This window comes from Prunus dulcis, chromosome 6 (genome assembly GCF_902201215.1).
Source record: "Prunus dulcis chromosome 6, ALMONDv2, whole genome shotgun sequence".
Classification (NCBI taxonomy): Eukaryota; Viridiplantae; Streptophyta; class Magnoliopsida; order Rosales; family Rosaceae; genus Prunus; species Prunus dulcis.
In genome coordinates this window covers 28,219,714-28,244,319 of record NC_047655.1, presented here as the reverse complement: position 1 = coordinate 28,244,319, position 24,606 = coordinate 28,219,714, and the positions used below count along the sequence as shown (strand labels likewise).

The 24,606-nt window shown below is 36.6% G+C and overlaps 5 protein-coding genes across 9 annotated transcripts; 2 read left to right on the top strand and 3 right to left on the bottom strand.

The window, feature by feature from the left end:
* The first annotated feature begins 55 nt into the window (after window positions 1-55).
* On the top strand, window positions 56-2,104 carry LOC117632738 (40S ribosomal protein S3a-2). The gene is made up of 7 exons (XM_034366300.1): window positions 56-188; window positions 303-350; window positions 502-607; window positions 867-1,004; window positions 1,110-1,295; window positions 1,395-1,595; window positions 1,755-2,104. The coding sequence occupies exons 1-7, from the start codon at window positions 178-180 to the stop codon at window positions 1,845-1,847; spliced, it is 783 nt and encodes a 260-aa protein (XP_034222191.1). The 5' UTR covers window positions 56-177; the 3' UTR covers window positions 1,848-2,104.
* Window positions 2,105-2,528: 424 nt separating this feature from the next.
* LOC117631669 (protein tesmin/TSO1-like CXC 2) lies at window positions 2,529-6,674 on the bottom strand. Of its 2 annotated transcripts, none has more exons than XM_034364944.1 (10): window positions 6,507-6,674; window positions 5,966-6,129; window positions 5,117-5,858; window positions 4,424-4,875; window positions 4,263-4,337; window positions 3,930-4,110; window positions 3,590-3,685; window positions 3,415-3,481; window positions 3,090-3,210; window positions 2,529-3,006 (listed from the first exon to the last, which is right to left on the bottom strand). In XM_034364944.1, the coding sequence occupies exons 1-10, from the start codon at window positions 6,567-6,569 to the stop codon at window positions 2,703-2,705; spliced, it is 2,265 nt and encodes a 754-aa protein (XP_034220835.1). In that variant the 5' UTR covers window positions 6,570-6,674; the 3' UTR covers window positions 2,529-2,702. The 2 variants fall into 2 exon arrangements, with proteins under 2 accessions (XP_034220835.1, XP_034220837.1); XM_034364946.1 differs by having other exon boundaries at window positions 4,424-4,863.
* Window positions 6,675-8,040: 1,366 nt separating this feature from the next.
* Window positions 8,041-11,402, bottom strand: LOC117631099 (protein NDL2-like). The gene is made up of 11 exons (XM_034364049.1): window positions 11,163-11,402; window positions 10,919-11,018; window positions 10,611-10,708; window positions 10,389-10,477; window positions 9,947-10,007; window positions 9,777-9,863; window positions 9,570-9,647; window positions 9,437-9,493; window positions 9,266-9,321; window positions 8,788-8,923; window positions 8,041-8,629 (listed from the first exon to the last, which is right to left on the bottom strand). Exons 1-11 carry the CDS (start codon window positions 11,220-11,222, stop codon window positions 8,390-8,392), a joined length of 1,062 nt encoding a protein of 353 aa, XP_034219940.1. The 5' UTR covers window positions 11,223-11,402; the 3' UTR covers window positions 8,041-8,389.
* Window positions 11,403-15,616: 4,214 nt separating this feature from the next.
* LOC117632517 lies at window positions 15,617-17,856 on the bottom strand. 2 transcript variants are annotated; one of them, XM_034366015.1, is made up of 3 exons: window positions 17,616-17,856; window positions 17,029-17,131; window positions 15,617-16,916 (listed from the first exon to the last, which is right to left on the bottom strand). In XM_034366015.1, the coding sequence occupies exon 3, from the start codon at window positions 16,845-16,847 to the stop codon at window positions 15,948-15,950; it is 900 nt and encodes a 299-aa protein (XP_034221906.1). In that variant the 5' UTR covers window positions 16,848-16,916; window positions 17,029-17,131; window positions 17,616-17,856; the 3' UTR covers window positions 15,617-15,947. The 2 variants fall into 2 exon arrangements, with proteins under 2 accessions (XP_034221906.1, XP_034221904.1); XM_034366013.1 differs by having other exon boundaries at window positions 17,029-17,856.
* Window positions 17,857-20,538: 2,682 nt separating this feature from the next.
* Window positions 20,539-23,883, top strand: LOC117631333. Of its 3 annotated transcripts, XM_034364430.1 has the most exons (6): window positions 20,539-20,561; window positions 21,445-21,672; window positions 21,809-21,901; window positions 22,063-22,121; window positions 22,495-22,550; window positions 23,548-23,883. In XM_034364430.1, the coding sequence occupies exons 2-6, from the start codon at window positions 21,464-21,466 to the stop codon at window positions 23,671-23,673; spliced, it is 543 nt and encodes a 180-aa protein (XP_034220321.1). In that variant the 5' UTR covers window positions 20,539-20,561; window positions 21,445-21,463; the 3' UTR covers window positions 23,674-23,883. The 3 variants fall into 3 exon arrangements, with proteins under 3 accessions (XP_034220321.1, XP_034220320.1, XP_034220322.1); XM_034364429.1 differs by lacking the exon at window positions 20,539-20,561 and having other exon boundaries at window positions 21,251-21,672; window positions 23,548-23,881; XM_034364431.1 differs by lacking the exons at window positions 20,539-20,561; window positions 23,548-23,883 and adding an exon at window positions 22,724-23,214 and having other exon boundaries at window positions 21,281-21,672.
* The last annotated feature ends 723 nt before the right edge of the window (window positions 23,884-24,606 follow it).

Genomic DNA, 24,606 nt, shown 5'->3' with positions numbered 1-24,606 from the left:
ACTTTTAATTTTAATCATGCCATTTTCGTAAATAATCGCATTGAGTAGTGGCAATACAAGCTGAGAAAGACAATATAACCCCACCGTCTAAAACTAGGGTTTGTTCTCTAGCTCATCTATCGTCGTCATTGCCTCTTGGTCGCGTACCTGAGCCCTAGCCACCTCTTCTCTCACAACATGGCCGTCGGGTACATCTCCCTCCTTCTCTCTATCTTTCTCTCTCTAAATACTTACATGCGCATTTATATACCTGTAAATTTTTTGTTGGTTCTCATTTGACTCAAATTGTGATGAATTTGCAGTAAGAACAAGAGGATTTCGAAGGGTAAGAAGGGTGGGAAGAAGAAGGCGTAAGTTGAATTCACAAGCCCCTGGTTTTGTTTGGTCTTATTTCATATATGTAAAATGTGTCTGTATTATATTGTTAATTATAAAAAAATCTAGTTGAATTTTTGTAAGAATCATATTTGGAGGTTGACATTATAGAATCATATGATGCAGAGCTGACCCATTTGCCAAGAAGGACTGGTATGATATCAAGGCTCCTTCTCTCTTCACAGAAAGGCAGATTGGCAAAACCCTTGTCTCCAGAACTCAGGGCACTAAGGTCTCACTCACTCACTCTCTCTCTCTCTCTCTCTCTCTGTGCATATGTATGGATATAATTTTATATGTATCTATGTATTGGGTTACATTTTATGGTTTTTTTATTATCTAACATCCCCTGTAGAGCAGTTTGATTTAGATCAGGGAATTAGGAAGCCATGTATTTGTTTTGCTTTAATCATTGTGCACCTGCACTGATTAATATCTGATTTGTTGCTTTTATTGAATTCTGATGGTTTGTTTTCATCATTATCAAACAGATTGCTTCTGAAGGACTCAAGCATCGAGTGTTTGAGGTTTCTCTGGCTGATCTCCAGAAGGATGAGGAGCATGCTTACAGGAAGATCCGGCTAAGAGCGGAGGATGTGCAAGGGAGGAACGTACTCACTAACTTCTGGGTATGGTACTGCATAACTGCTATTAAATTTTCTTTAGTAGATATGGTGTATTTTTGTTTGAGTTGTGAACATTGAAGTATATTTTTGTCTTTTCTCTATTTCCAGGGAATGGATTTCACCACTGACAAGCTGAGGTCGTTAGTGAGGAAGTGGCAGACACTGATTGAGGCTCATGTGGATGTAAAGACTACTGATAACTACACCCTTAGGATGTTTTGCATTGCATTTACCAAGAGGCGTACAAACCAGGTCAAGCGAACCTGTTATGCCCAATCCAGTCAGATTCGTCAGGTTCGTTTTAACGTTTCATTCTCTCTTCCATGTTGTTTATTATCTGATTCCAAGTGGTAATGTTGGGTTGCTTTATTTTTGGTCTCTTGCTCTTGTTAGATTCGACGCAAGATGAGGGAAATCATGATAAACCAGGCTGCATCCTGTGATCTGAAGGACTTGGTGGCAAAATTTATTCCTGAGAGTATTGGCAGGGAAATTGAAAAGGCAACATCCAGCATCTACCCACTGCAGAATGTTTTCATTCGAAAAGTCAAGATCTTGAAAGCTCCCAAATTTGATCTTCCCAAATTGATGGAGGTATGTGTATCATGCAGGTTTCCTCTCCAGTTTCAGTTTCATGTTTCTTTGTGTAATTAGATTCTATGTCTTGTTGTGGTTTATGAACATGCGTAGATGAGTGTGCTATTTAGCAATGATCAATGGGTTTCTGAAGTTTTTCTGTTCTGTTGTCACTAGGTTCATGGCGGAAAAGAGGACGTCGGTGTGAAGGTGGACAGATCAGCTGAAGAAACAGCGCCTGAGGGAGAGACCGAAGTTGTCGGAGCATGAAGCTAGCTGTGCTTTATTAAGCCATCATTTGCTTTACTTTTAGGGGAGTTTTGTTTGTCTTTTCAGACAGATGCAGAGTTAGTGCATCCTTGAGAGTGTATTTGAACATTGTCTAGCAGTTGATGTTCGATTATCACATGAAAGATGCTTTAGTAATTTTTTTAGAAAATTTTTGTATTGTCTGCGACATATGGTCATCCTTTTCAACGCCTGATTCTTTCGAATACAGCTGCTGAGGTTTTGCACTACTTGTTTTATTTTCTACTATCCGAATGTTTACCCAGCCGGCCCATTGAATATTGTAGGAAAATTGCCTTGCTTTTTAACGCCATTGAGGAGAGTCTGCATTGCATTTTGGGAATTAATGTTCGCTATTTGCTAAAGTCATGTATGTGGTTTTTTCTTTTTACATAAGCCAAAGGTTGTAGCAGTTATAAAATTTTCATTTACCATTTACCCCAAAAAAAAAAAAAAAAAAAAACCAATTGAACAGATGCTACAGCCTTATTAGCTTCAGGCGGATTACCGTTTCAAATCGAACCCATTCATAAACCAAGTTCTTGAAGTTCTTTTTATTTCTGTTCTAGCAATAATTCTCGCTACCAGCAAGGATGCGTCTGTGCTGCTCCGGCAATTTGATATTATCTTAGCATATTTTCCAGTTGATTAAAAGACTATGCAAAGAAGCAACAGTAACTACACATCCCATAACATTGAATAGAAGACATTAAGGTAAACTCGAATCCTTGGTGTTTTTTGGGCAACAACTCTATCATAAGAAAAGATAAAAATTGCAAAAAGCCACATCTGTGATAAAATTTGTATCACAACAATGCAGCAAAGAATAGACAGGCCTCAATACTTCCGTGGTGATGCGAGAGTTGGGAATGGTGGAATGGATCTCAGAACTAACTTCCTGCCGCCCCTCCAAGCAGCTGACCCGAACTCGCTGCTGCTGTGAGGAGGTGAAACCCTTTTTGAGTTTGGAGAGGTTGACTTCACACCACTGGGTTGTGAGCAGCTATTATCCAATGCCTCAAGAGTTCCCTCTTCCGGAATTACCTGAAGATGCTTTTCAGGCTGAGGAGATGACAGAACAGAATGTAGAGAAAATATTTTCGGTTTCCCACTAAAACTGGCTGTGAGTTGGCCTGAGGGTCTGCAAAACAAAATAACCTTCAAACATTTATAACATGAAGTTACATACAGTCCATCAATCTAACAAATCAGTCGATTAAAAACCTGCAAATCCCAGGAAGTGTCATTGGGAGATCTTGATCCTTCACTCTCCCTAAGCTGACGTCTGTTGCATCCTTTTTCCGAACTCGTGATTTGTGTTCTTCAATTTCACTTTCTTCAGCTTCTATTTGATAAAGAAGAAGAATAAATTGAAAGTAAAAAAATTTGTAGATCCTATTAGAAACATAAAATAATATGTTAAATTTCGTATGACTACTCTTTGTTTTTTTTCCGTTTACTTGCACTACATATGGAAGCACATATACAGGGTAAGGCAAGTAGCTTTCTTTTAGCTATGAGATCCATCATATAAATCATGTTTGCTCACCATCTTTCCGACCAAAAGTGTTTTTACACCCTATGCATCGGCAGAGAATGGAGCATCCAGCACCACCCTTGATAAACAAATTAAAGGGCCCATATCAGTTGGTAGATATATATCAAAATATTAAAGAGATTTAGAAGAGCGTTACATTCATACTAAACAGACTAAAAGTTGGTACCTGGAAGCATTCACAGTATTTTTTCAAGCAAACTGATTTTCTACAATTGCATCCCCTTTTATGCCTAGCTGAAGTTGGGGTGGAGTTAGTTTCCTCCTGCATGGGGAAAATTGTGAGTCTACAAGGTTATAATTTATAGCACAATGGAAATTTTCATAAGAAAATAGTATCAGATAAATCATGGCATCCGACCACCACAACGCAATCCTCACTATGGCTTTTGTGATAAATGATATCTCCAATCAAAACTTGGATTGCAATGCAGTGGTGCCTCCTAAATCTGATGTTTCAATGACTTATTGTCATGTCAGAACGTATAATGTCAGTCGTAATTTCTAACCCCAAATTGTGGAGTAGCATTGATGCTACCAATCACTTTGGGAGCAAATGCAATTGGGTTGCGAGATTCAATCAGTCTGCGAGCCTCTACAACAATATTTTCGTAAATAGGCTTGTTGAAGCATTCTTGACATGAACAAGGCTCAATACAGTAGAGACCAGCAGCAAAACAGTCACAGTAACTGCGTCAGTGAACATAGGAGGTCAGACTAAGAGAAGAATGGAGAAGAAAGAAAATGCTAAAATACTAATCAGTCGATTTAATGCAATAAACTCACATTTTTAGAGATAAAGTACGAGCAATAATAGGCAGGTGCCAAAAAAAAAAACTCACAGTTTTAGGCATTTTGACCTCTTACAGTTACAGCGCTTGCAGGCCAAGCTTTCTCCTACATGTTGTGACTTAAGCCTGCAAGGTATCAAACGTTAAAACAATAGATTTCAAATGGTGAGGTAAAAAAGAATATGGTAGTCAATAGAATCTTCTGCACATGCCTTTTATTCTCAGGACTACTATGGTCAGATTCTACACCAACTGGTGCACATGCTTCGGGAGGAGTTTCTGCAATATGAACTTCACTTTTGCATGATTCATCACGAGAAACCTCACTGGGAGTCAAACAAGTACTAGATATCTTGGAGTTCGGAGTCTCTGTTACTTGACTCTCAGAAGCCTGAGATTCATGGTTTACAACTTTACTTAAGTTACTTTCACTAGTAGTTGCAAGAGCATTCAAGTGCAAACCAATACCAGGTAACCTAGAAGATGAATAATCACAACCCGCTGTAGTTCGAATCAACTTTTTTTCTACAAGGGTGACTTCACAATTGGACTGTAATGGGACTGAATAACTGCCACTAGTATCACATATTGATTTCCTTTTGTGAGTTTCTGCCCTTTCAAAATCCAAACACCTCCTGCTTATTGCGTACGACTGAGAACTATGCTGAACATGGTTAAACAAAATTGTTGCATTATTATAAAATCAAAATGTATGTACTTGAGACTCTGTGAGCATGTGTGTGTGTGTGTGTGTGTGAGAGAGAGAGAGAGAGAGAGAGAGAGAGAGAGAGAGGAAAAATTCATAAAAAATAGAGAAGTAGGGAATGCCAAGACATGAAATGAAAGTCATCGGAACCATTGAGTCATTAACCTCTACAAAAATATTAGTCAAACCAGTATATTACCTTGCAGCTAGAATGGATACACTTTGGGCACTTGTCATCCACATTTAACTTATCCAGCAAATTTCTAGAAAGTATTGCTGGTGCTTCATCTGTTTCCTTCAAGTCCCCCATACCTTCTGATTGATTACTGAACTTTCCCAATTCGTAGTGTTCACTAGAATCAATAGGACCAGATTCCATCACCTCCATATCATCGTGATTATCTTGTAGGATGTTTGATATAAAACAGATTGCCCCAGGATCTACTGTTTTAGAATCTTCCCCGTCAGAACTCTCTTCAATGGTTGTTGAATCAAAATTTAACAGATCAGAAGCATCAGAAATCAACCTCGTCCAATCAACTGCAGCTGCTTCTTTCTCACGCTCCATTCCACAAATTCTGCGCAAATGTGTTTCCCTTTCAAATGAAGAGTGCCTTTCTTCTGAATGATGTACAACGGACTGAACAAGTGATGCCGGTGTGGCAGCTGTCTCCAGCACAGTATCTGTGGCATCACAAGGCACATTTCTATCTGGGCTACCAGAACTATACTTCAAGGTATTTGACAACTCAATTGCTAGTTCCAAATTCTCAGCTGGTATTGCATTGGTAACCTCTGTACCTGAATTTCCAGGTGTAAAGCATTCTGGTTGCTTAGTGCCACAATAAGATTGTTCAACAGCAACTGGGACACTTTCAAGTTTATCACTTGGGTTTGAAGTCTGGAATGATTCCGGATTTGATGCCTCAGAGGAGTGATGCCTGACAACATTAACAGGACATAAAACACTTGTGTAAAACTAACAACCAAAATGTTTTTTTTTTTCAAAATTCAATTCATCAAAGCAGGAAGAGATGATCAATTATACCTTCTGAGTGAGAATCTAGTTTCACCGAGGGAAACATTCTGTGGCGAAGTAAAAATAGATGGAAGAGATGCAAAAGTTAGCGAGTTGAAGGTGTGATCATTTCCTCTGGACTTGACTGGCTCAATTGGAGAAAGATTGCTAATGTAGTTGAAGACGGGGGAATCCTGCATGTTGAGAAGCAGTCATTCTCACTGTATGGCCTCGCAAACGTAACAAATTTTAAATAATTGAACTAAAAATCACAAAGGGAGATACAAATATCCTCAAAATTGTTGCAGATCAGAACAAACCCATTTATGCACAGTGGCAACAGACAATAAAGCGTAGGCACAAACATACTAAAAACACAAATTGAAGCAAACCCAGATTCTCAAATTCAAGCCCCCATTTGTGACCAAAAAACAACCAAATAAACTGAACCTGAAGCTAAACCAGAACCCATAAAACCCGAAAAATCATAAATCATAAATTTTTTTTTTTTTTTTTGAACTCACAACAATTGAAAATGAAACTCGGTTTGCCTTGTTTAAAGAAAACAAACCTCATATTTAGAAGGAAGAGGAGTGGTGGGGGTGGTTGTCTGATTCTTCAGAGGAGTGTCCATGCCCACAGCATAAAACTTCAGCAAATCATCACATCTCTCTTTCTCTCTCTACAATTTTGAAAGTAAGGCAGAAAGAAAGAGAGTGAGTGAAAATATTGGAGGGACTTGGGAGGGGGCGGCAAGGCGGGAAGAGAGGGATTTCTCTTCTTTAATTTTTCCCTGTGGGGACCGCCCTTGACCACTGACAACAAATTTAGACGACGTTGTCTTTGAGGTTTCGTTCATCAACACGACATGTCGGTTCTTAATAGGCTCGAAAGTAAAAGACGGCCCAATTACTATAGCACAAGAACGAAAAGCCCAATTATATTTTACCGTGGCCCACAAGTAATTGCCAGATTTTGGGAAACCTTCTCTTTTTTTAACTGCGGAAAGCTAATCCAAACTAAATTAGGAAACCCAAATTTGTTTTCTACTTTTTCTTTTGGATTTCCTAAGTTGGTAAGGAGACTAGTCTGATTTCCATATATGTTGATCGGTGGAAAGCACATTGCATTAAGAAGTCAATTACCACTTCCTAGATAGCTCTTCAGTGATTTCCTTGTCCAACACACCTGAATTTGATCATCCCATGACGATAAACATCACCATAAACTTGTGTAAGCACCACAGTACTAACCAGAAGCAAGTCACGAAAGTCCTGCGGGTGCCTACAAGACCGAGAAGCAAACGTCGGTATGATTATACGAAGATGAAATCTCTCGTCTCCTTCATTGAAAACCTAGGCCTTAGCCCTGAAAAGTTTCAAGAGAAGATTAGGCAGCTGAGGTACTCAAGAGACTACACTTTCCTGTCCTCTGATGAACGCCATAATGTTAACGCGGTCAAACCTGTTGACTTTGGCCTCTATAGTGCGTTGACAAAAGCTATCAACTGTGACATGCGAAGTCACCAAAAAGAACATCATAAAAATCTTAATCAGTTGCAGACATCAAAATCTGGCAAAGTTGAATCTGTAAAACATCAGAAGAAGGAAAACAGTAAATGTCCAAGAGGTTTGCGTACATTTGTTCTTCATGATGAAGACGAAGAAGACGACAACGGAGGAGGAGGAGATGATGTATCAAGATGAAAAGCCTTGAAGCGCAATAGGGAAAGTTAAAATTTTACCGAGAAAGATCTACGTTTAATTAGTCTCAAAATCGATGATATATATAGAATGATGAAAAAAAAGAAGTATAGATGTATTAATTGTTGTTGAGCTTAGTGAACAATTTACAAGCTTTGGATTATAACGCGTGTAATGTGTCGCATATGTTTAGTTATTAGTCACAAAACCCTTTCAATTTTTATTTTATATTTTTTTGAGTAAAGTGGGGGGCTAAGCCCAACACATCTAAACAGAAATAACCATAGGCCTCAACAGACAACCCCTTCAAGTCAGATTCCACCTGAGTGATAGCAGAAAGAGCATCTCCCAGTAATTAAAAAACTTTGACATTTGACAAAATATAATTTAAAACAACCAAAATTAATATCGGCAAAAATGATCCAGACCTGTAGGATCTGTGGTCAGCTTCTTACAAAATTGAAACAGTTGAAAATGTGTACATATGAATGCGTTATAGAACAAATCTCAAATAATTTTCTACCCAACTACAACATTTTCCTAGTTTAGCTATCTAATCCAACCCCGTATAGACAAAAGCTTATACTCCAAACCTATCCTCCCCACCACTACATTCAAAGAATTTCCTACTATCTGATACAGCCATATACATGCAAAGCTTTCCAATCCCCTTCTTCTGTTGTGACATTGGCAGCATGCAATACAATGGAATTGTCTTGAAACTTAAGATCCTTACTTACACATATGTCCATCAAATTTTAATAGCTACCCGGGTTTTGATGGGTTTGAGCTTGATTCCTAGACTCTCAGGAGAAAGAAGTTCCGGAGCTATGCATGATTGGTTCGAGGGGCTGGTGGGATTGGAGTCATTACTTGATGAGGAAGTAAAATGTGGTTGTCTGTAGTAGCCAAAACCCCTGAGGAAGAACTCAATCGGAGTTATCATGGCGTATGGGTGCTCTTCTGTTACCAGTGAGCCACATGCCTGAACCTGTCAAGGGCAGAAAATATGCCTCGTCAAACAAGCATCTTGATTGTCATTTTCTTAGTAGAATACTGATGTGCCACACATGTTGGGTCCCTTAACAGGAAACGATGAGGTAAGTGGAGGGAAGATTTATTAGTGAAAGTATTAACTGGGGAACCTACCTCAACAAGAGCACAGCTTCTTCTGTTCATTTTGGCATTCATATACACAGATTCAGCATGGAATGGACTACTGTCACCCACAAAAATAAGTGTCTTACACTGCAAATTCTTCAAGCCTTCTGTAAGGTCATGCCTCCTGCAAATAAACTTTCAATTAAGTTCATCGGATGCAGAAAGAAAACTATGCAATTTTATCACATTTGGAAAGGCCCACATGCAAGACTTCAAATCATTTCTACAAACTTGCAGCTCTCTCTTCGTTCTAATCCACTCAATTATTGAAGCAGAATTACAGGTAATATTTTCAATATGAATTACTCAAGTACTAGTTAGGTGCAGATCATATAAAGTACGTCAATTTCATGTTGCACCGCAAATGACTTGAGGCAGAACACATTACAGGGAACCAGATACAAAAAAATAAAAATTAGAATGATATGCAACAGAGCACATGCTTATTGCAGTGAAAAGATCTTACTCATTAATTGCTTGAAGGAATCGCATGACATTCGAACTTTGCCTTTCATCCAGTAACTGTATTCACAGGTCATGAAAAGAATTAATAGCAGCTCAGTCACGTACATTTTACAATGTTGACATTATAAGAACTTTTTAGAGAGTAAGCAACAAATTGTTAAAAGTTCCTTACCCTTCGGCAAGCTTGTATAATATCTGATTCTTCAGCATGTATGGCAGACCTAAGCTCCTACATAGGAAGAATATAAGTACATAACAGATATCAAATCAGAAATGACCTGATAAAAAAAGGTAAACTGCACTACCTCACTGAAGTAACGCTGCAGAAGGCATTCCTTCACTACATCACACATACCATAGAAGTATAGCAAGTTCAACAATACCTGAAAATTTAGAGTACATGAAATCTTAAGCAGGATGGTCGATAAGTCAATCTAATTTTACTGCACGTAGAAAACTTTTACCACAAACAAGTACACAAACAATATCAACTTGGTAATGGAAATTTTAACCTTGTTGTAAAGCCATTCAGTCCACGAAGGTACTTTGCAGATTGGAGACACGAGTACTAACCCAAGCACTCGTTCTTTATACTTCATCTGCCCATTGGAAATTACATGACACAATTACTAAATCAGAATATCACAATATGCCAACGGATAAGAGGATATTGATGACTTACTGCAAAGAGTGTAAGGATATAAGCACCAGCTGTTACACCCAAGCACATGACTTCTTTCAACCTGATTTTCAGTTTAAAAAATGAAACAGAAAATTGAGAGAAAGAGAGGTAAGCAAAACAGCAAGTAAAATACATATAATCTCCTCTAGATTACGTCAGTCAGAACATAAAATTGCATATGCATATTGTTGAAATGAAAAAATTTCACATTTTCCCTCAACACATATATCGCAGCTTCTAGTGGAAAATCATCATTTAGAACCTATTCTCTGTGGTAGAACATTTTATTAAATTCTCTCAAAATACAAGATTGTATCTCTCCAATGGTAACTTTTGTCAGGATATGCTAAAGAATCAAAAGTAAAAACACTCATATAAGCAATCATAATCAGTATGTGATAATAAAGCAAAGGAAGTTTGATTGCTGGAATCAATAACTTACCCAAAGAAATCAAGCACTTCGACCACCTGGTCTGCAAGGTCATCCACGCTAAGCAAGGGGACATCTGAAGAAATCACATCAGCTCCCAACTGCAGACACTCTTAAACAAATGGGGTAGAATACTCTATTAAAATCACCAAAATGTTATGAAAAGAACTCTTAACAAACTTTAAATATAAAAAATATATCCAAGGCTGAAGATATGGGATACATATAACGGACCTCATGGCCGGGTGCATCAATGTGATAAATGCAAAAGTTGTGAAGCAGCAAAGAAGCAGCATCTGAGCAAAAGAGGAGGCCTTGGAAACAGGACATGTCTGTTGAAAGTGTTTTTTGTTTATAAGAACATAAGCATCTAACACCCAAAAGCAAATAACACCCAGACACTGAAAATTCAACCTTTTTCCATACATTGGGGATCAGAATAAAACTAAAATAGCCATTCCAACTACCCCAAGAACATGCATTAAGCTTCAAGTCCAAATAAATCATTGGCAAAAAACAAAAGAACAAGAATAGAGGCATACAATTGAGAGCAACGTCGGGGTATGTTATCAAAGCAGGCTTTCCTTGATCCCCACAAACAAACACAGAGACTGAACCTTTGCTTGTGTTCACCACACATTCCTGCAAAAGATTCATACATGAACAAAAACAGGATGCAAACGAAAACCCATTAAAGAAAATAGAAAGACAGAGAAAGAAATGCAAGTTGAGGCTCAGGAAAACACAAGTGCTGCTTTCTTAGCGGGCTTATAAATTGTTTCTTACCTTCCCTCCTAAAGGTATCATATCAATGTCAATGGAGACTGAGTCACTCGAATCCCCCATGACTCAGTTGCTAACTGCGGATTCTTGAACACCAAAACGAAGCTCTTCTCTGCTGCTTCTTCTTCCTCTTCTTCTTGTTTCTTCTTCGGGTTCTCTTTTCTCTCTCTGTTTTTATTTCTGAATTATGAGGCGCACCCCTCAAGCAGCAAGTTTTCCTGTTTTGGCGAAATGACAATTGTCGCCTTCAGTCTATGATTTGATTGCTGGTCTTGGACCTGGTGTTGGCTTTGGGTTATCCAAGTGACCGTTGCAATGGCAGGGGTTCTTGTGTAATTTCGTCTGAAGCATATTACAGCTATCTGACACCTGGAAGCCGCAGAAAATGAATAATCCCAGACCTAGTCTATCATAGCACGCCAGCTCAGCACTGACCATGCTTAGCTGCCTCCTTCCCTTTGTTTCTTTTTATTTTTTATTTTCACTTTTAATTCCTATTATTATTATTATTTTTAATGGAATGGATAAAGCTATACAACTTTGTCACCATGTTTTTATTTTTAGAATAAACTTTGCGGCCATTTTGGCTTGAAATTATAATGACATAACCATGTTACATTTGTTTAATAAATTATAGGGTTTGTGGGTGATTCCATACAAATAATTTGGCCAAAAAGGAAAATTTTGTTTATTTTCTCGGATTAAATAAAGATCAAATAGTTACAAAAATAAGGATTTAAAAGGGTGAGGTATATGAGGAAGCAAATTTAGGCATTATGCATCATCATCACTGCACCTGATGGATTGAAACATTTCATAAAAATTAATGCACATGATTGATGTGTCACTGAGGACCCATTATACGTTAATCACGGCCAACCTTTTTACATTTTAGATTACTAACAATCAAAGTTAACTTTTTTGGTCTGAACCTGAAAAGATGTATTCTTCTGCAAAGTTTATAGCTCACATAAATGACATTCATCATATACAAAATTGAGATTTTATTTTAACTTCCAATTTTGTGAAAAAAAATTGTAAGAAATCTATTTTTGCTGTAATCCCGAGGAGAAAGTTATAGTTTTTAAAATAAAAAATGTTAGTCATACTATATTGTGTACTATCTCTTTAATATACGTGGGGCTCATTGTATTTGTGGACTCCACCTCTATTAGAAAGGTGGTACATAATGTGGTATGCTTAGCATTGCTCATGTAAAATAGTAGGTCTCGTTTAGTGAGTCAATATGAAAAATATTGAATTAGACTTGTTCGGCCAAAACTAATATTTGAATATGTTCATTTGCGATCCGTATCCGAACTTGGAGTCCCTCGTATTTTGAGGGAGTATATTCAGTTGTGACCCGTATCCAAACTTCATCCGTACGTGAAACTCATACATATGCATCAATTGGGGGTAGTACTTAGCTTAGCATCTCTTAGAACACTTGGTGTCTCTAGTTCTTACAAGTTGAGTTTTCTTAAGCAAACCTAATAAGAGGGAGGGGAGTGATTGGCGGAATTTATTGCTATTCAATTCAACTCAAAGTTAAGGAACACATACACACAAGCGTATTTGCAGAGATGGGGAAATCACACTCACGCGAATTTGTCGGTCACGTAGGCGACGCAGCCGTGGACTATGAATGCACATGCGGCTTTGGCATTTCTATTTTTCAATTTAGTTTTGGATCCTTTCATTCAATAATTATAGTGGCCTGTAAATTTGGTGCAAAACAGTTCAGAGGCTGTAGCTTTCAGATCCTACAAGGGGAAGGAATGCTCTGGCAGTTTGGCAGAAATATGAAAGGCAATCCTTTCTTTCCCTCTTTGGGTCCATGTTCACCCTACGTTTTCAGGGCTGTGGCTGGCAAGAAGCCCAAGTTGAACCAACCTTGGTTTAGTTACTTGTTTTTTAACACATGCCTATAAGCAGCTACATGGACCCAACTGATCTGACATTGCATGTTGATTGATGCATAAGGAAGGACACTTGCATTGCTATTACCCATCTCATGTTTTAAACCTCAAACTCACGGCTGCAAAACATTCAATTCTGCCAATGAGGTTGGTTCAATTCTGCAAAACCTCAAAATCATGGCTCCCTCTAAACTTTTTTTTACAAATTTAGTTATATACCCAATCTTAGACAATCTTATAAAGAAATAATATACTATTTAAAAATTATAAACACACAAAAATAACCCAAAACTCGACAATTGTACTTTTTAAAAAATTTTAATTAATAAGATAAAATACCTTTATTACCCTTTCAACATAAATTGGAATTCTAATCTCGTTATCTGGCGTTGAAGCCAAATCAGAACTCATTTCACGAGCTCCAATCTCTCATATTCATCTTCAACCTCAATTTTCAATTTTTGTTCTTCCTTTTCTTGTTTTGAAATCATCTTTTTCTTTGGACTTTTTGATTGTGCGGATGTCTATGTCTCTTCTCCATTGCTGGCTCTGACACTTTTTGAAGGGACCAAGCCTCAACTTGCCAAATCGAATCATCTCGATCTCTCCAAGTTCATTCTCCTATACTTTCTTCTTCATCTTTTTGTTTTTGCTTGTAGATTTGTGGACGAAGGTATAAGATTGAGATTATGGTGGAATTTTACACTGACATCAAAGGAACCTTGATCTCAACAAGTCGTCTCGGTGGAAACAACAGTCGAGGACCTCGCTGGTTGTTCCAGAGTACTGCATAATGACAATGACTCATCATCTTCAGTTGTCGAGGAAGACAGGGATTTCGCCCCGTTGCCGTCGTCATTGTTGATTGGTTTGGACTTGGAATTTTTGATCTTTTACTTCAATTATGTGTTTCTCTTCGGATTTAAGATGATTTGAGGAATGTATTTTAAGCTTTGATGATTGATTTGTCTTTTGTTACTATTTATGTTATAGATCTCATTTTTGTTTAACAATGTACTTCTATGACAGAGTATTAACAATATACTTATATGACATATTAACAAGATAGTTCTATGACATAGTATTAACATGAAGAGCCCCTGCTTGTTTTCTCAATTTTTTTTTTAAAATAAATTGTTTGGGTTTTTAAAAAAAAGTCTAGGCTGGGCTTGTTTTCGGCTTTTTATATATATATATATATATTTTTGTGTTGGGCTATTTTTAAGTTAATCAGTGGCAATAATGTAATTTATATAAACTTCAACACTCATTTCTTACATAGTAAATGAGTTTTGGATGTGTTTCTAAAGTGCATTCCATGTAGTTTTTTTTTTAAATAAACAATAATAATTTCAGCCCCTATTTTGGGTATAATAGTGAAGCTCCCAACTTAAAAAATTTAAAATTTTAAAAAAATCAGTTATATGACCAAAAAAAAAAAAAAACATTCAATTCAACTAATGAAATGAATCCATAAATGAACAAAGAAAATAGGAATTAAAGGTTCAAATAAGTTTAAGTTGTATTTCCATTAGTCCTTTGCAGCAATATCTTAATTACTAAGACCCTACACAGTCTTCAACATGAAGAAATAACTTTAAAAACGCTATGTAAATCTCAACCAACCATTTTTTACATTTCCATGCAACACCAAACCAGCCATGAATTGACCATTAGAAACACCATGAAATATCACTTTCAAAGATTCTTCCAAATCGAGACATGAATGGACCCCATTATATTCTCTTGATGTATGCTCTCTCATTTACTCTCTTGAGAAGCAAAGGGGAAATAAGGAGCAATTTCATACACCAGAAACAAACAATTAGAGAAAACAGATATCAGAAACTCACAGTAGAAAGTATACATTTGATATCCTTGAGATCCGATTCATTGAAGCACCGTGTGCTGCTGGACGATTAGGCTCCACAACTGTAGAAGATTCTTTCCAAGGCTTGAAGAGAAAGATCAGTCGTGACTTGTCCCCTTCTATCCTCAAACTGATGCCTAGCACATACTTTTGCTTCAAACTTTCACCCCAAACATAAGGCAGGAAGAAGTTGTGCAGGATGCTTCTATCAAAATTACACACATCTATTCATATTCCTTCAACTACTTACAACTTTTACTTTCTACAACCCATCTTTCCATCTATTGACTAGAAACCGTAGTCTTTATGAACATCTCAACATCAATAAAGTATATTTTTCAAGAACAAAGATTCTTTTTACTTCTCTGTTTTCTATAATGCAAGGTTTCAATCTTGAGCTCAACAAGAAAAGCAGTAGAGACCTGCATGAATTGCTTAATATCACGCGAAAGCTTCAATAGCATTAGGTTGTAGAGTTACGAAAACATTATTCAAGTATCATAGTAGTTCATGTTTCATCATATCTTATTCTAGCTTATATTTCCAGATCTATGGCTATTTAAGAAGAAAAAAAAGGATGTCTTTCCTGGTCCTTTAACATTCATTCCAACTTAAGGGCATAATTACAGCTAAGCTGACATGCTCAATAAGAAACTTGGGAAAAAAAATTGCGAGGACAAGCATATGAATTTCGATCTAATAAGAAATTTGCACATCAGTGATTTTGACATAGAATTCTCTGAAGGACAAAAATAAGAATGAAATTAACACGGTATGAAGGATATACAACCAGTAAAAACAAAACTGTCTCTGATCTATTTGGATTGCTCAAGCTCCTCATAAGGAGAAACAACAGAAAAAGGTTAAGAAAAAACAAATGATTATATAACAAATGATCATATATAATCATTTTTTGTGGTAATTCAATCACATCGCTGATAAAATCATCACTCACTGGAGGTTTTCTGTTAGCAATCAATGGAGAACTTCCGACTTCCTCTATTCATTCTTCCAAGCGTACAGAATCAGTGAGAATCCTAGACCCTGCGACTTACTATCTGAAAATCTCTGTGAAAATGACCACTGCAGCGCACTTGGATCAGAGAGCGGTTGGCTAGCCCACAGCTTCTCAGCTGAGAGGCATGTCTTGAACATAAAAACAGCATTTCCGGGTGATGTACCAAAGAGCCAGTTGTGAACATCCCAGAAAACTTCAACTGCAAGCCCATCAACCAAGATGGTATGATTCCCCCGGAACTTCCACCGTAGTCTCTTCACCTGCATCACAGGCTTGCTGTCTACGCGGACCAGGAGGCACGGGTCATTGACCCCAAGAGTATCACATTCAATGACAAGATCATGCACTTGACCATTATTAGAAAATTGAGCCTTTGTGGTGAAGCCCCTTTTTCCAAAAACATGCTCTCTCTTGGCAACACAAACAGCATTAGAAGGCACAGGGCTGGCACTAGTCTTTTTGAAAGCTTCTTTTCTCATATCTCCAAGAAGGAGAAGCATTTGCCGGTCCACCACAACTCCCACATAATATCCCCCAAAAGGTTCAGGCCCGGATCCGAATTTCGCCGAAGAAAGGTCCCAATATATGTCAATTTTACTAGAATAAGCTTCCAAACTCTTGAACCCTCTTCTCTTGGAGAACAACCAGGGCTTAATATCAACCTTACAAAGACACTGATTTGACGAATCATCTATCCCAACACTAAGCCCTTGACCCATCAAATTCTTACTCCAAGTTACAGTAATCAAGCAAGACCTGCCTCGTAACCGGCATTGATAGACACAAGTAACCAAATTCTGGGCAGTCCTACTAGTATTTGATGAAGAAGAATCAGCAACTTGAACCCCATTTTCACCAAAACAAGATGGGAAATCTCTCATTTTCAACCCAAGAACCTCAATTAACTTTTCCAAACTTTCTGTCGGGATTTTTAACAAACAAATGGTGACCTTATGCAAACAAAACAAAGGAAAAACAAGCACTCAGAAATGAGCAAAAAAATAGAAAAGAAAGATAAGCAAAACAACAAGAAGCAGAGAAGGAGAGCCAAGTAACTCTTACCTCAACTGATCAGGGACAAAGGCGAAGAATCTATCTCAAAAATGCTTCAAAATCTGATTATCCAGCCTTGATTTGATCTGGTATGCTGGGTCTTGATGCATTACTGCAGAAAACCCATTAATCCAGGTTGAGGCAGAGCATGAGAGAGCACATCTAAAACGAAGCGGACGAGCTTGGAAATGAAGGTTGCAAAATAAATCACACAGAGAGGCAGACAAAAAGTAGACTTGTTTCACTATCAACAGGACCTCGCCAAAACAAAACCGTAACAAACAACAATAGTAAAGTAACAATTAAAATTGAATTTTTTTCTCAAATAAATAAAAAATAAAAAAATAGCCACTGAAGAGAATACGAAGAAAAAACAGTAAAGCTGATGCAGAAAGAGATAAATGTTTAAAAAATATATGCCTCAAGATGGCGACAGCTGGTGTAATCTATAGAAGGTGAAGCGAAAAGAGGGCTGAATAGCAACTGGGTATTGCTGGAAAGGCTGGTTTTTGAAAGATTACTCTACACTGAGAAAGGAAAAAGCATCTCTTTCTCTCTCTCTCTCTCTCCCTCTCCTTCTCTTTCTCTCTCTATACCTTGCTTTAGCTGACATGCCCACATGAGATACAGAAGCCCAAACACAACCCAATTGAGAATTTTTTTCCCACAGTTTAGTTGGAAGAGACAAACTGTTTAGTGCTATATGTTACAAGAGCTTTGAGAGCTCGGATTGAAACCTCCACTTTCATGGAAATTAAGGCATTATAAACGGCAAATAAAGAAGAATGAAAAACGAAAAAAGCTTTTTTTTTTTTTTTTTCCCCTTCCTCTATTGGTGGTTCAATTTTTTCTTTTTGCATGTATTTAAAGGGGGAGGAGAGAAACAGAGTAAAATAACAGTTTTGGGTAAGAGGGCCCCCACCGGCCTTTGTAAGTGCAAGCACGATGTGTCTCATATTAATTGGTTTTTAAGAAACAATAATTGCATGCATTACACACTTAATTTTCTTTAATTTTTTTTCTTGTACTTTTCTTGTGTTTACGTTTTCTTTCTCTCATATATAAATTTTTTTTTTCTTGACATTATTATCCTCAACAGGTCGACATATTTGTTGTACGCTTTGACAGTGCACTGTGCAGTCGCAGTACAAGAAAGACCTTTGACCAAACCCAGGACTCATTTTAAGGAGTGTACCCAATCCCTGTCCTTTTCACTGGCTCACTGCCGACCTCATTTTACACCCAACCATCCTCTCTCTCTCTCTCTAAAAATCTTCAGGTACTCTCTCTCTCTCCGTTTCCTCTGTTTTTAGAATCTGTATGAGTTGTTATTGTAATAAGTTGTGGATTTGATTCTAAAGAGTGGTTGGACAAGTGTTTTAGGCAAAGGGGTTTGCTTTATCTAAATCTTTGCTTTAAATTATTATTATTATTATTATAAGTTGGAAGAGGAGAGACTGATTTTCATTTTACAGAGCAAAAGCTCAGAGCCTGAGATACACGCACTGCACTAGTTGAGAATTGAGTGGCCCCAAAATATATGGATAATTTTTATTTTTTTTTTGGGGTAATTTTATCTAAACATGGTGGTCTTTAATTTCACCTTTTGTTTGTTTCCTGTTTGAGAGCATATTCTTGCAATGCAATGTAGATGTTGTACTGGTCTTTTTTGTGTGTATAATTCAGTCTTTGTCATGTCATGTTATAAAAACTGTCCATGTAATTAATTATTACAATAGAGTTAAGTCAATCAATAAGAGATTAAGGTTATTGCCACAAAAAATAAAAGAGTTATGAGTTTATTAATCATGATAATCTAACCATAACATCAAATATTTTTTAATACAAACGTTGGCCTAAACTAAAAGAATAGAGGAGGTTCACACACACTATCAAGATATTATAAAATTCAAACATAAGACGACTAACTAATATATAAGTCAATGTCATTTCCACTCAACTATACCCGTTAATGCATTCCTTTCGGACACACTTGGACTATAACAATAACATCAATTTTTAAAGTAATTATCAGAAGAAGAAAAAAGTTAGTAGTTTTCAAAACATGTTATGCATCCCTGAGAATCCTGACACATTTTGACTGAAATACGACAAGAAAAACGTTTAAAAAAAAACCCAAAGGAACGTAAAAACATGCTAGAACAATTTGATAAATTTAAAGTTTCAAGCTTTGAGTGGTTTTTTCTTAATACAAAAAAGCTTATGAGATGAGTTGTGGAGGTGTATCGTACGTGCTTGGTGGTGTGTGGGGGAATACAAGTGAGAAAAATAGAAGGGCTCGGGCGCTGGCTGGTATAGTAAGGACAGCTAAAATTGTGAGTGAGATTTGTAATTGCCTTACTTTATGTGATATATAACACGTGGTCTTCACGTGTGCTTTGTCCATGGACCATGCCTCCCTAGGTTATATTCCATGTGTTATTTTGTCCAGCCCAAAATTTGATCCTCTATTGGAATGTGGACTTGTTGGGCCTTAAATACCCATTTTACTTTATTTTATTTTGGATTTATATTCCCAACTATATGTTTTTTTTTAAAAGATATTTTATATTGAGAGAGGCGATAACATACTAAACTCACATACACACCCAAGACATTGTCTGATTGAGTAAATACTTCATACCACTACACTAGTGAGTCATTTGCCCCAACTATATGTTTTTAATATAGAGATCGTGTCACTTTATGAAGGATAGTAGTTGTTACAGAAAAATAGTAAAGAGGGGTGGGGACTAACTCTCGTACTACTCGACTTTAGGTCACTAGATGGGCTAGTGTAGATAAATATTAAGGAATCCTTTTACCATAGAGATCACAAAACTTAAATGATTGACACAAAGCAAAGAACACCTATTTAGTTTTGGTTAGGCTAAAGAGATTCAACTCAAGTTTATAGAGGACGGACTTTAAGCCTTTATCTTCTCAACCTAGTGATATAATTATTGACTGATTCTGACTGGCCACCACCACCACCACCACTTAGCTTCTCAGATACTTTTTTACTTCCATCTTTTTCAAACCTAGCTTATACGACGGGCAATGAACTATAATTGGACCGACATGGACGAATATTTAGACAAAAAGTAAATATTTTTTTAAAAGGTAAGTAAGTAAATTGAAATTGTTCATGGTGTTAACATTATTAAATTGATATGGCATCAAAAATGGTACGTGTAAGCTGCTATTTGGCACACTTATCTGTCTGTCCCATGGTAGGGACCACTGAAACAATCATATCAAATCATGGATCATTAAGTGACATATAAACAAATACCTAAATGGGTATCCACAAGCCTTTATATTTTACATCATGTTATACCGAGGAGAGGAGGCAAAGGGAAATTTATAAAAATAAAAATAAAACTTTGATATAGCGATTATTTGGTGTCATTAATACGATAGCCCAAAAATCCATGATGAAGTGACATGAGATTTTTCACATGCAAAGAAAGAAAAAAGAAGGGCACAACACAATGAGTATAACTACTAGTGTGGAGAGAGAGAGAGAGAGAGAGAGAGAGATTCATGCGAAATGGAAAAAGGAAAAAGCTCAAAGCTGTGAAAATGTAATGAAGGTACTTCGTCTGTCCGTCTCGCTATCAACTTTATTGTACAAATATTGCTTGTATCTATCATTTCGTTATTCTTTTCTACCCATTCCTTCTGAACTTTCAATCAAGTGTGGGCTATGTTTGGATTTTGATGTTGTTTGTAGCAGAGAAAGGAACGAAGTGGAGGGAAAAAGAAAGTCAAAAGGGTTAAATTCCAAGATAAGATTGTTGGTTTTTTTTTAATTTTAAAAACAAGGATATAAATCATCCTACAAGAAAAGAATCCACTTGCATCAAGTTGGGCTTTACTATTCTAAGCCATATGGCCAGTTAAAACCGAAAGCTCACTATTTTGTCCAAAACAAAAAACCAAAAGCCCATCCATGACATTTTCATTAATAATAATATATGCATATATTTTTATACAAACGATATTAAGAAAGGTGGATTTCAATACAGGAGCTCGGGTGCATGAATAATTGCTATTAACTAATTGAGTTACAAGCGCTTGCAAGTTATTTTCATTTGAGTTAAATTTGGATAATTAGTGGCACTAGCTCTCTTTTTTTTTTTTTTTTTGGTTATTTGAGTATGATCTCGCCACATGCACATTTTTAAGTCAGGCAAAAACAATCGTTTCAAAAATGGAGTTAGATAGATAGATGCCTTGAAAGAAAATATAAATTAAAGCTGGATTAAGAAAGGTTTAGTTGTTTAGTCACGTGGTTTGGTTGTTAGTTGTCTCATCTTATATTTTCCTTAGACTATCAATGTTTGTTTGAGACCGCTGTTTGTGGTTGTTATCTCTCTGAGTTTCTTGTTTTCTTTAGGATAATAAGTTGCAGAGAGAGAGAGAGAGAGAGAGAGATGATATGTCTAGGCAGAGTCTTGTAAAAGATGCTTGGATTATAGAAGCTGAAGAGGCTTCAAGTTTGGTGGAAGATTTGGAGGCCAAGACCAAGAACAAGTACCCTGATCAATTGAGCCTCAGAGAAATTGCTCGATCCAAGCTTCTGGAGCTTGGAGTGAAACTTGATCGCCTCGAATCACTCCTCCACAACCCGCCCTCAAAACCCATCTTGTAAATTATGCTCTTGCTTTTAGCTGTTTTATTGCGCTTGATTTTGATTGATTTCATATTTAGCTTGGTTTGTTGTGCTTGTATTTTCATATCTTTCTCTCATAATTGGAGTGCATTTGCTGGCATAAGGAAACAGAACTAAAGAAGATGTGGATTTTCGTTGGAAAATGCTCTCAGATATCCAGCTAAGGACAAGAACGTTGGCTCTCAGTTTCTTTGTGCTAGAAAGGCAGGCTTCTTCCTTCCTAACAATTTGATATATCTGTCTGTTTGACTAAAATTTGATATATCGTAATGATTTTATTCCAAAATTGAAGAGATAAGGATGATGTTTTAGTTACTTTCTTCTGTTCTTATGAACTTGGCATTTGCATTTTTACTTCTGCTCAGATCAGAAAGTCTTCCTGCCACCAAAGAAGACAACAAAAATGCAAACAGATGTGACCAAGGTACAGCTTTATATGTCACTGTCACTACGGTTGGTTTAAGTGTATTTGGTCAAAGCTATTTATCATTCAAGAAGCATTCAAGCATGGTTAGATTCTGTGAAGAAGCAATCTGAAGAAAAATTCTCTAATGTATCAGAATTTGTGTTAATTTTATAGAACTACTATGACCTTTTATATATTTTAGTTTGAATTTGGGTTTTTTACATAGATTTCAAAATTAATGGGTTGATGTCTAGAAAATAGAAATTGTACGGGCCTATATTAGACTAACCCTTAATTTTATGTGTCAGCAGTCTCCTTTTGTTATATCAATAATTATTTGGTTCGTCTTTCGTATACTCTTATTGTTATTTAAATCCATGCTGTGGTGCAGATGAAGTGAAGCTTTCGTTCTCTAAAGATGACCAAGAGCTGCTGAAACCTCTTCTTGTAAGTTTTTTCATAATAAACCACACATAATCTTCAAATTCCACCTATAATTTATATTAGTATCTTTTATTGTCTTTGGACAGACAGACAATATTGTAACAAGAAGTCAAGTGCAGGCGCATAATTGCAAAAAACCAAAAAAACTTCTGACTTTAGTGTGATTTGAGCTGCAGATTAAACCATCCAATTCTTATATTCCGATGAGCTTGCGTTGGAAGACTTGCTGGGGCATTTCTGTGGTCTTAGGGGTGACTGCATGTCTGTTCATCTTACTTTTCCTATTTGTGCACACATAATCATCATAACTTGATCTAAGTATTTGATGTTGTGATGGTTTATCCATGCAATTTGGAGCAGTATTTTCTCTGCTTTTTTCCGTTTTTAAGTGAAGATTGTACAAATCTATTAATTTCAGAACAAGGATACATCTTCTGCAATGTAAAATTAAGTACAGTTACATTACAACACAAGGATTCTTACTCAAGCTCATCATCATGTGACACATTTGGGAAAAGAGTTGCATTGTACAAAACCAGAAACTACAATGCTAGAGAAGACAGACAGAGAGACAAGATTATCATCTTCCTTGTACTTATTAAATGAGCTTAGGGTGACTGCATGTTATCTTAGTTTTCCTAATTGCATATACCGTTTTCTTTTTGAAGTGAAGGTTCTGCAAATATATATACCATTTCAGAACAAGGGAAACTCTATACTTCCGCAATGTAAAAATAATCACAAAATCTTTCAAGAACACAAGGAAACATCATGTTCTTCTCAGCTAATGGTAAATCAAAGAAAATTCATCAGAAACAAGACTGCTTTGCTGGACATAATTCTTATTCAGGCCCATCATTCTGTTCCTGCTCAAAAACAAAAAGCAAAGGAGGGTTTCAGAAAATTGTGCCGTTTAGTAATTAAGTTAGTTGCATGTTTTGGAAAATTGAATGCTTTATTGTTTTAAGTGTTCTTAATTCTAAATGGCTGTACCTTACAGGATTATATAGACACCATGGAAGGGGCAACTTTATCTGACAGGCAAGCTTCTGCCCATATACGTAATGCTGGGGAAGAGTCGGTGGGATTGCGAAAGAAGCTTGCAGCCCAAGATTCTGGGGAATAAACAAAAGCTGCTAATACTGTTTAAATATTTTCGAAATAAAATAAATATTCGAATATTTAACGGTATAGCCGGCTATACTCTTTAAATGTAGCCAAATATTTAAACAGTATCGCAGGGCGGCTATACTTTTTTAATATATTCGAATAGTTTAATAGTATCGCCGTTCGGCTATACCCGTTAAATATATTCAAATATTCAATAGTAGAGCCGCGCTTTAAATGTATATGAATATTTAAATGGTCTAGCCGGTCGGCTATATTCTTTTAATATATTCGAATATTTAATAGTACGGCCGCGAGGCTATACTATTTGATTATAATAGTTTAATAGTATAGCCGTACGGCTAGACCCTTAAATATATTAGAATATTTTATTAGTATAGCCGGGCGGCTATACGCTTTTAATACATTTGAATATTTTAATTGTATAGCCGGGCGGCTATACTGTTTGAATACATTCGAATATTTTAATTGTACAGCAGCCCGGCTATACTCTTTAAATATATTCGAATATTTAATAGTATAGCCGCACGGCTATACTGTTTGAATACATTTGAATATTCGATAGTATAGCCGGGCGGCTATACTTTTTGAATACAATCAAATATTTTAATTGTATAGCCGACCGGCTGTACGCTTCGACGGCTATACTCTTTAATTATATTTAGTTTAATAATATAGCGGCGCAGCTATACGCTTTAAATATGTTCGAATTCTTTAAATATATACGAATTGTTAGAGAGAGAGGGAGAGAGAGCTCAGAGCTCAATTTAAGTTGTTGATTCTTAGAAGCTTCAGTCTATGGCTTCAGTGTATTTGATTTGGTGGGATTTTTGCTTTGTTTTTAAGAATAAAAGAAAAAGAAACAAATCCAACCATCGGGGAGACTAGATTTGTCACTAAAATATATAGAAACTTGAAAGACATAATTCGT

What these genes read in the sequence shown, in the direction of transcription:
- LOC117632517 (XM_034366013.1), bottom strand. Translation starts at nt 16,847, where the DNA reads ATGAGAGATTTCCCATCTTGTTTTGGTGAAAATGGGGTTCAAGTTGCT.
- LOC117631669 (XM_034364944.1), bottom strand. Translation starts at nt 6,569, where the DNA reads ATGGACACTCCTCTGAAGAATCAGACAACCACCCCCACCACTCCTCTT. An exon ending in CTCTTCCTTCTAAATATGAG is followed by an intron (nt 6,130 to 6,506) that starts GTTTGTTTTCTT and finishes CTCAACATGCAG; the next exon opens with GATTCCCCCGTCTTCAACTA. An exon ending in AGGTCAAAATGCCTAAAACT is followed by an intron (nt 4,111 to 4,262) that starts GTGAGTTTTTTT and finishes TCACTGACGCAG; the next exon opens with TTACTGTGACTGTTTTGCTG.
- LOC117631333 (XM_034364430.1), top strand. Translation starts at nt 21,464, where the DNA reads ATGTCTAGGCAGAGTCTTGTAAAAGATGCTTGGATTATAGAAGCTGAA. An exon ending in AGTTTCTTTGTGCTAGAAAG is followed by an intron (nt 21,902 to 22,062) that starts GCAGGCTTCTTC and finishes ACTTCTGCTCAG; the next exon opens with ATCAGAAAGTCTTCCTGCCA. An exon ending in TGCAAACAGATGTGACCAAG is followed by an intron (nt 22,122 to 22,494) that starts GTACAGCTTTAT and finishes GCTGTGGTGCAG; the next exon opens with ATGAAGTGAAGCTTTCGTTC.
- LOC117632738 (XM_034366300.1), top strand. An exon ending in AATCCAGTCAGATTCGTCAG is followed by an intron (nt 1,296 to 1,394) that starts GTTCGTTTTAAC and finishes TGCTCTTGTTAG; the next exon opens with ATTCGACGCAAGATGAGGGA. An exon ending in ATCTTCCCAAATTGATGGAG is followed by an intron (nt 1,596 to 1,754) that starts GTATGTGTATCA and finishes TGTTGTCACTAG; the next exon opens with GTTCATGGCGGAAAAGAGGA.
- LOC117631099 (XM_034364049.1), bottom strand. Translation starts at nt 11,222, where the DNA reads ATGGGGGATTCGAGTGACTCAGTCTCCATTGACATTGATATGATACCT. An exon ending in CTGAATGGCTTTACAACAAG is followed by an intron (nt 9,648 to 9,776) that starts GTTAAAATTTCC and finishes CTAAATTTTCAG; the next exon opens with GTATTGTTGAACTTGCTATA. An exon ending in TTCCTTCAAGCAATTAATGA is followed by an intron (nt 8,924 to 9,265) that starts GTAAGATCTTTT and finishes GTTTATTTGCAG; the next exon opens with GAGGCATGACCTTACAGAAG.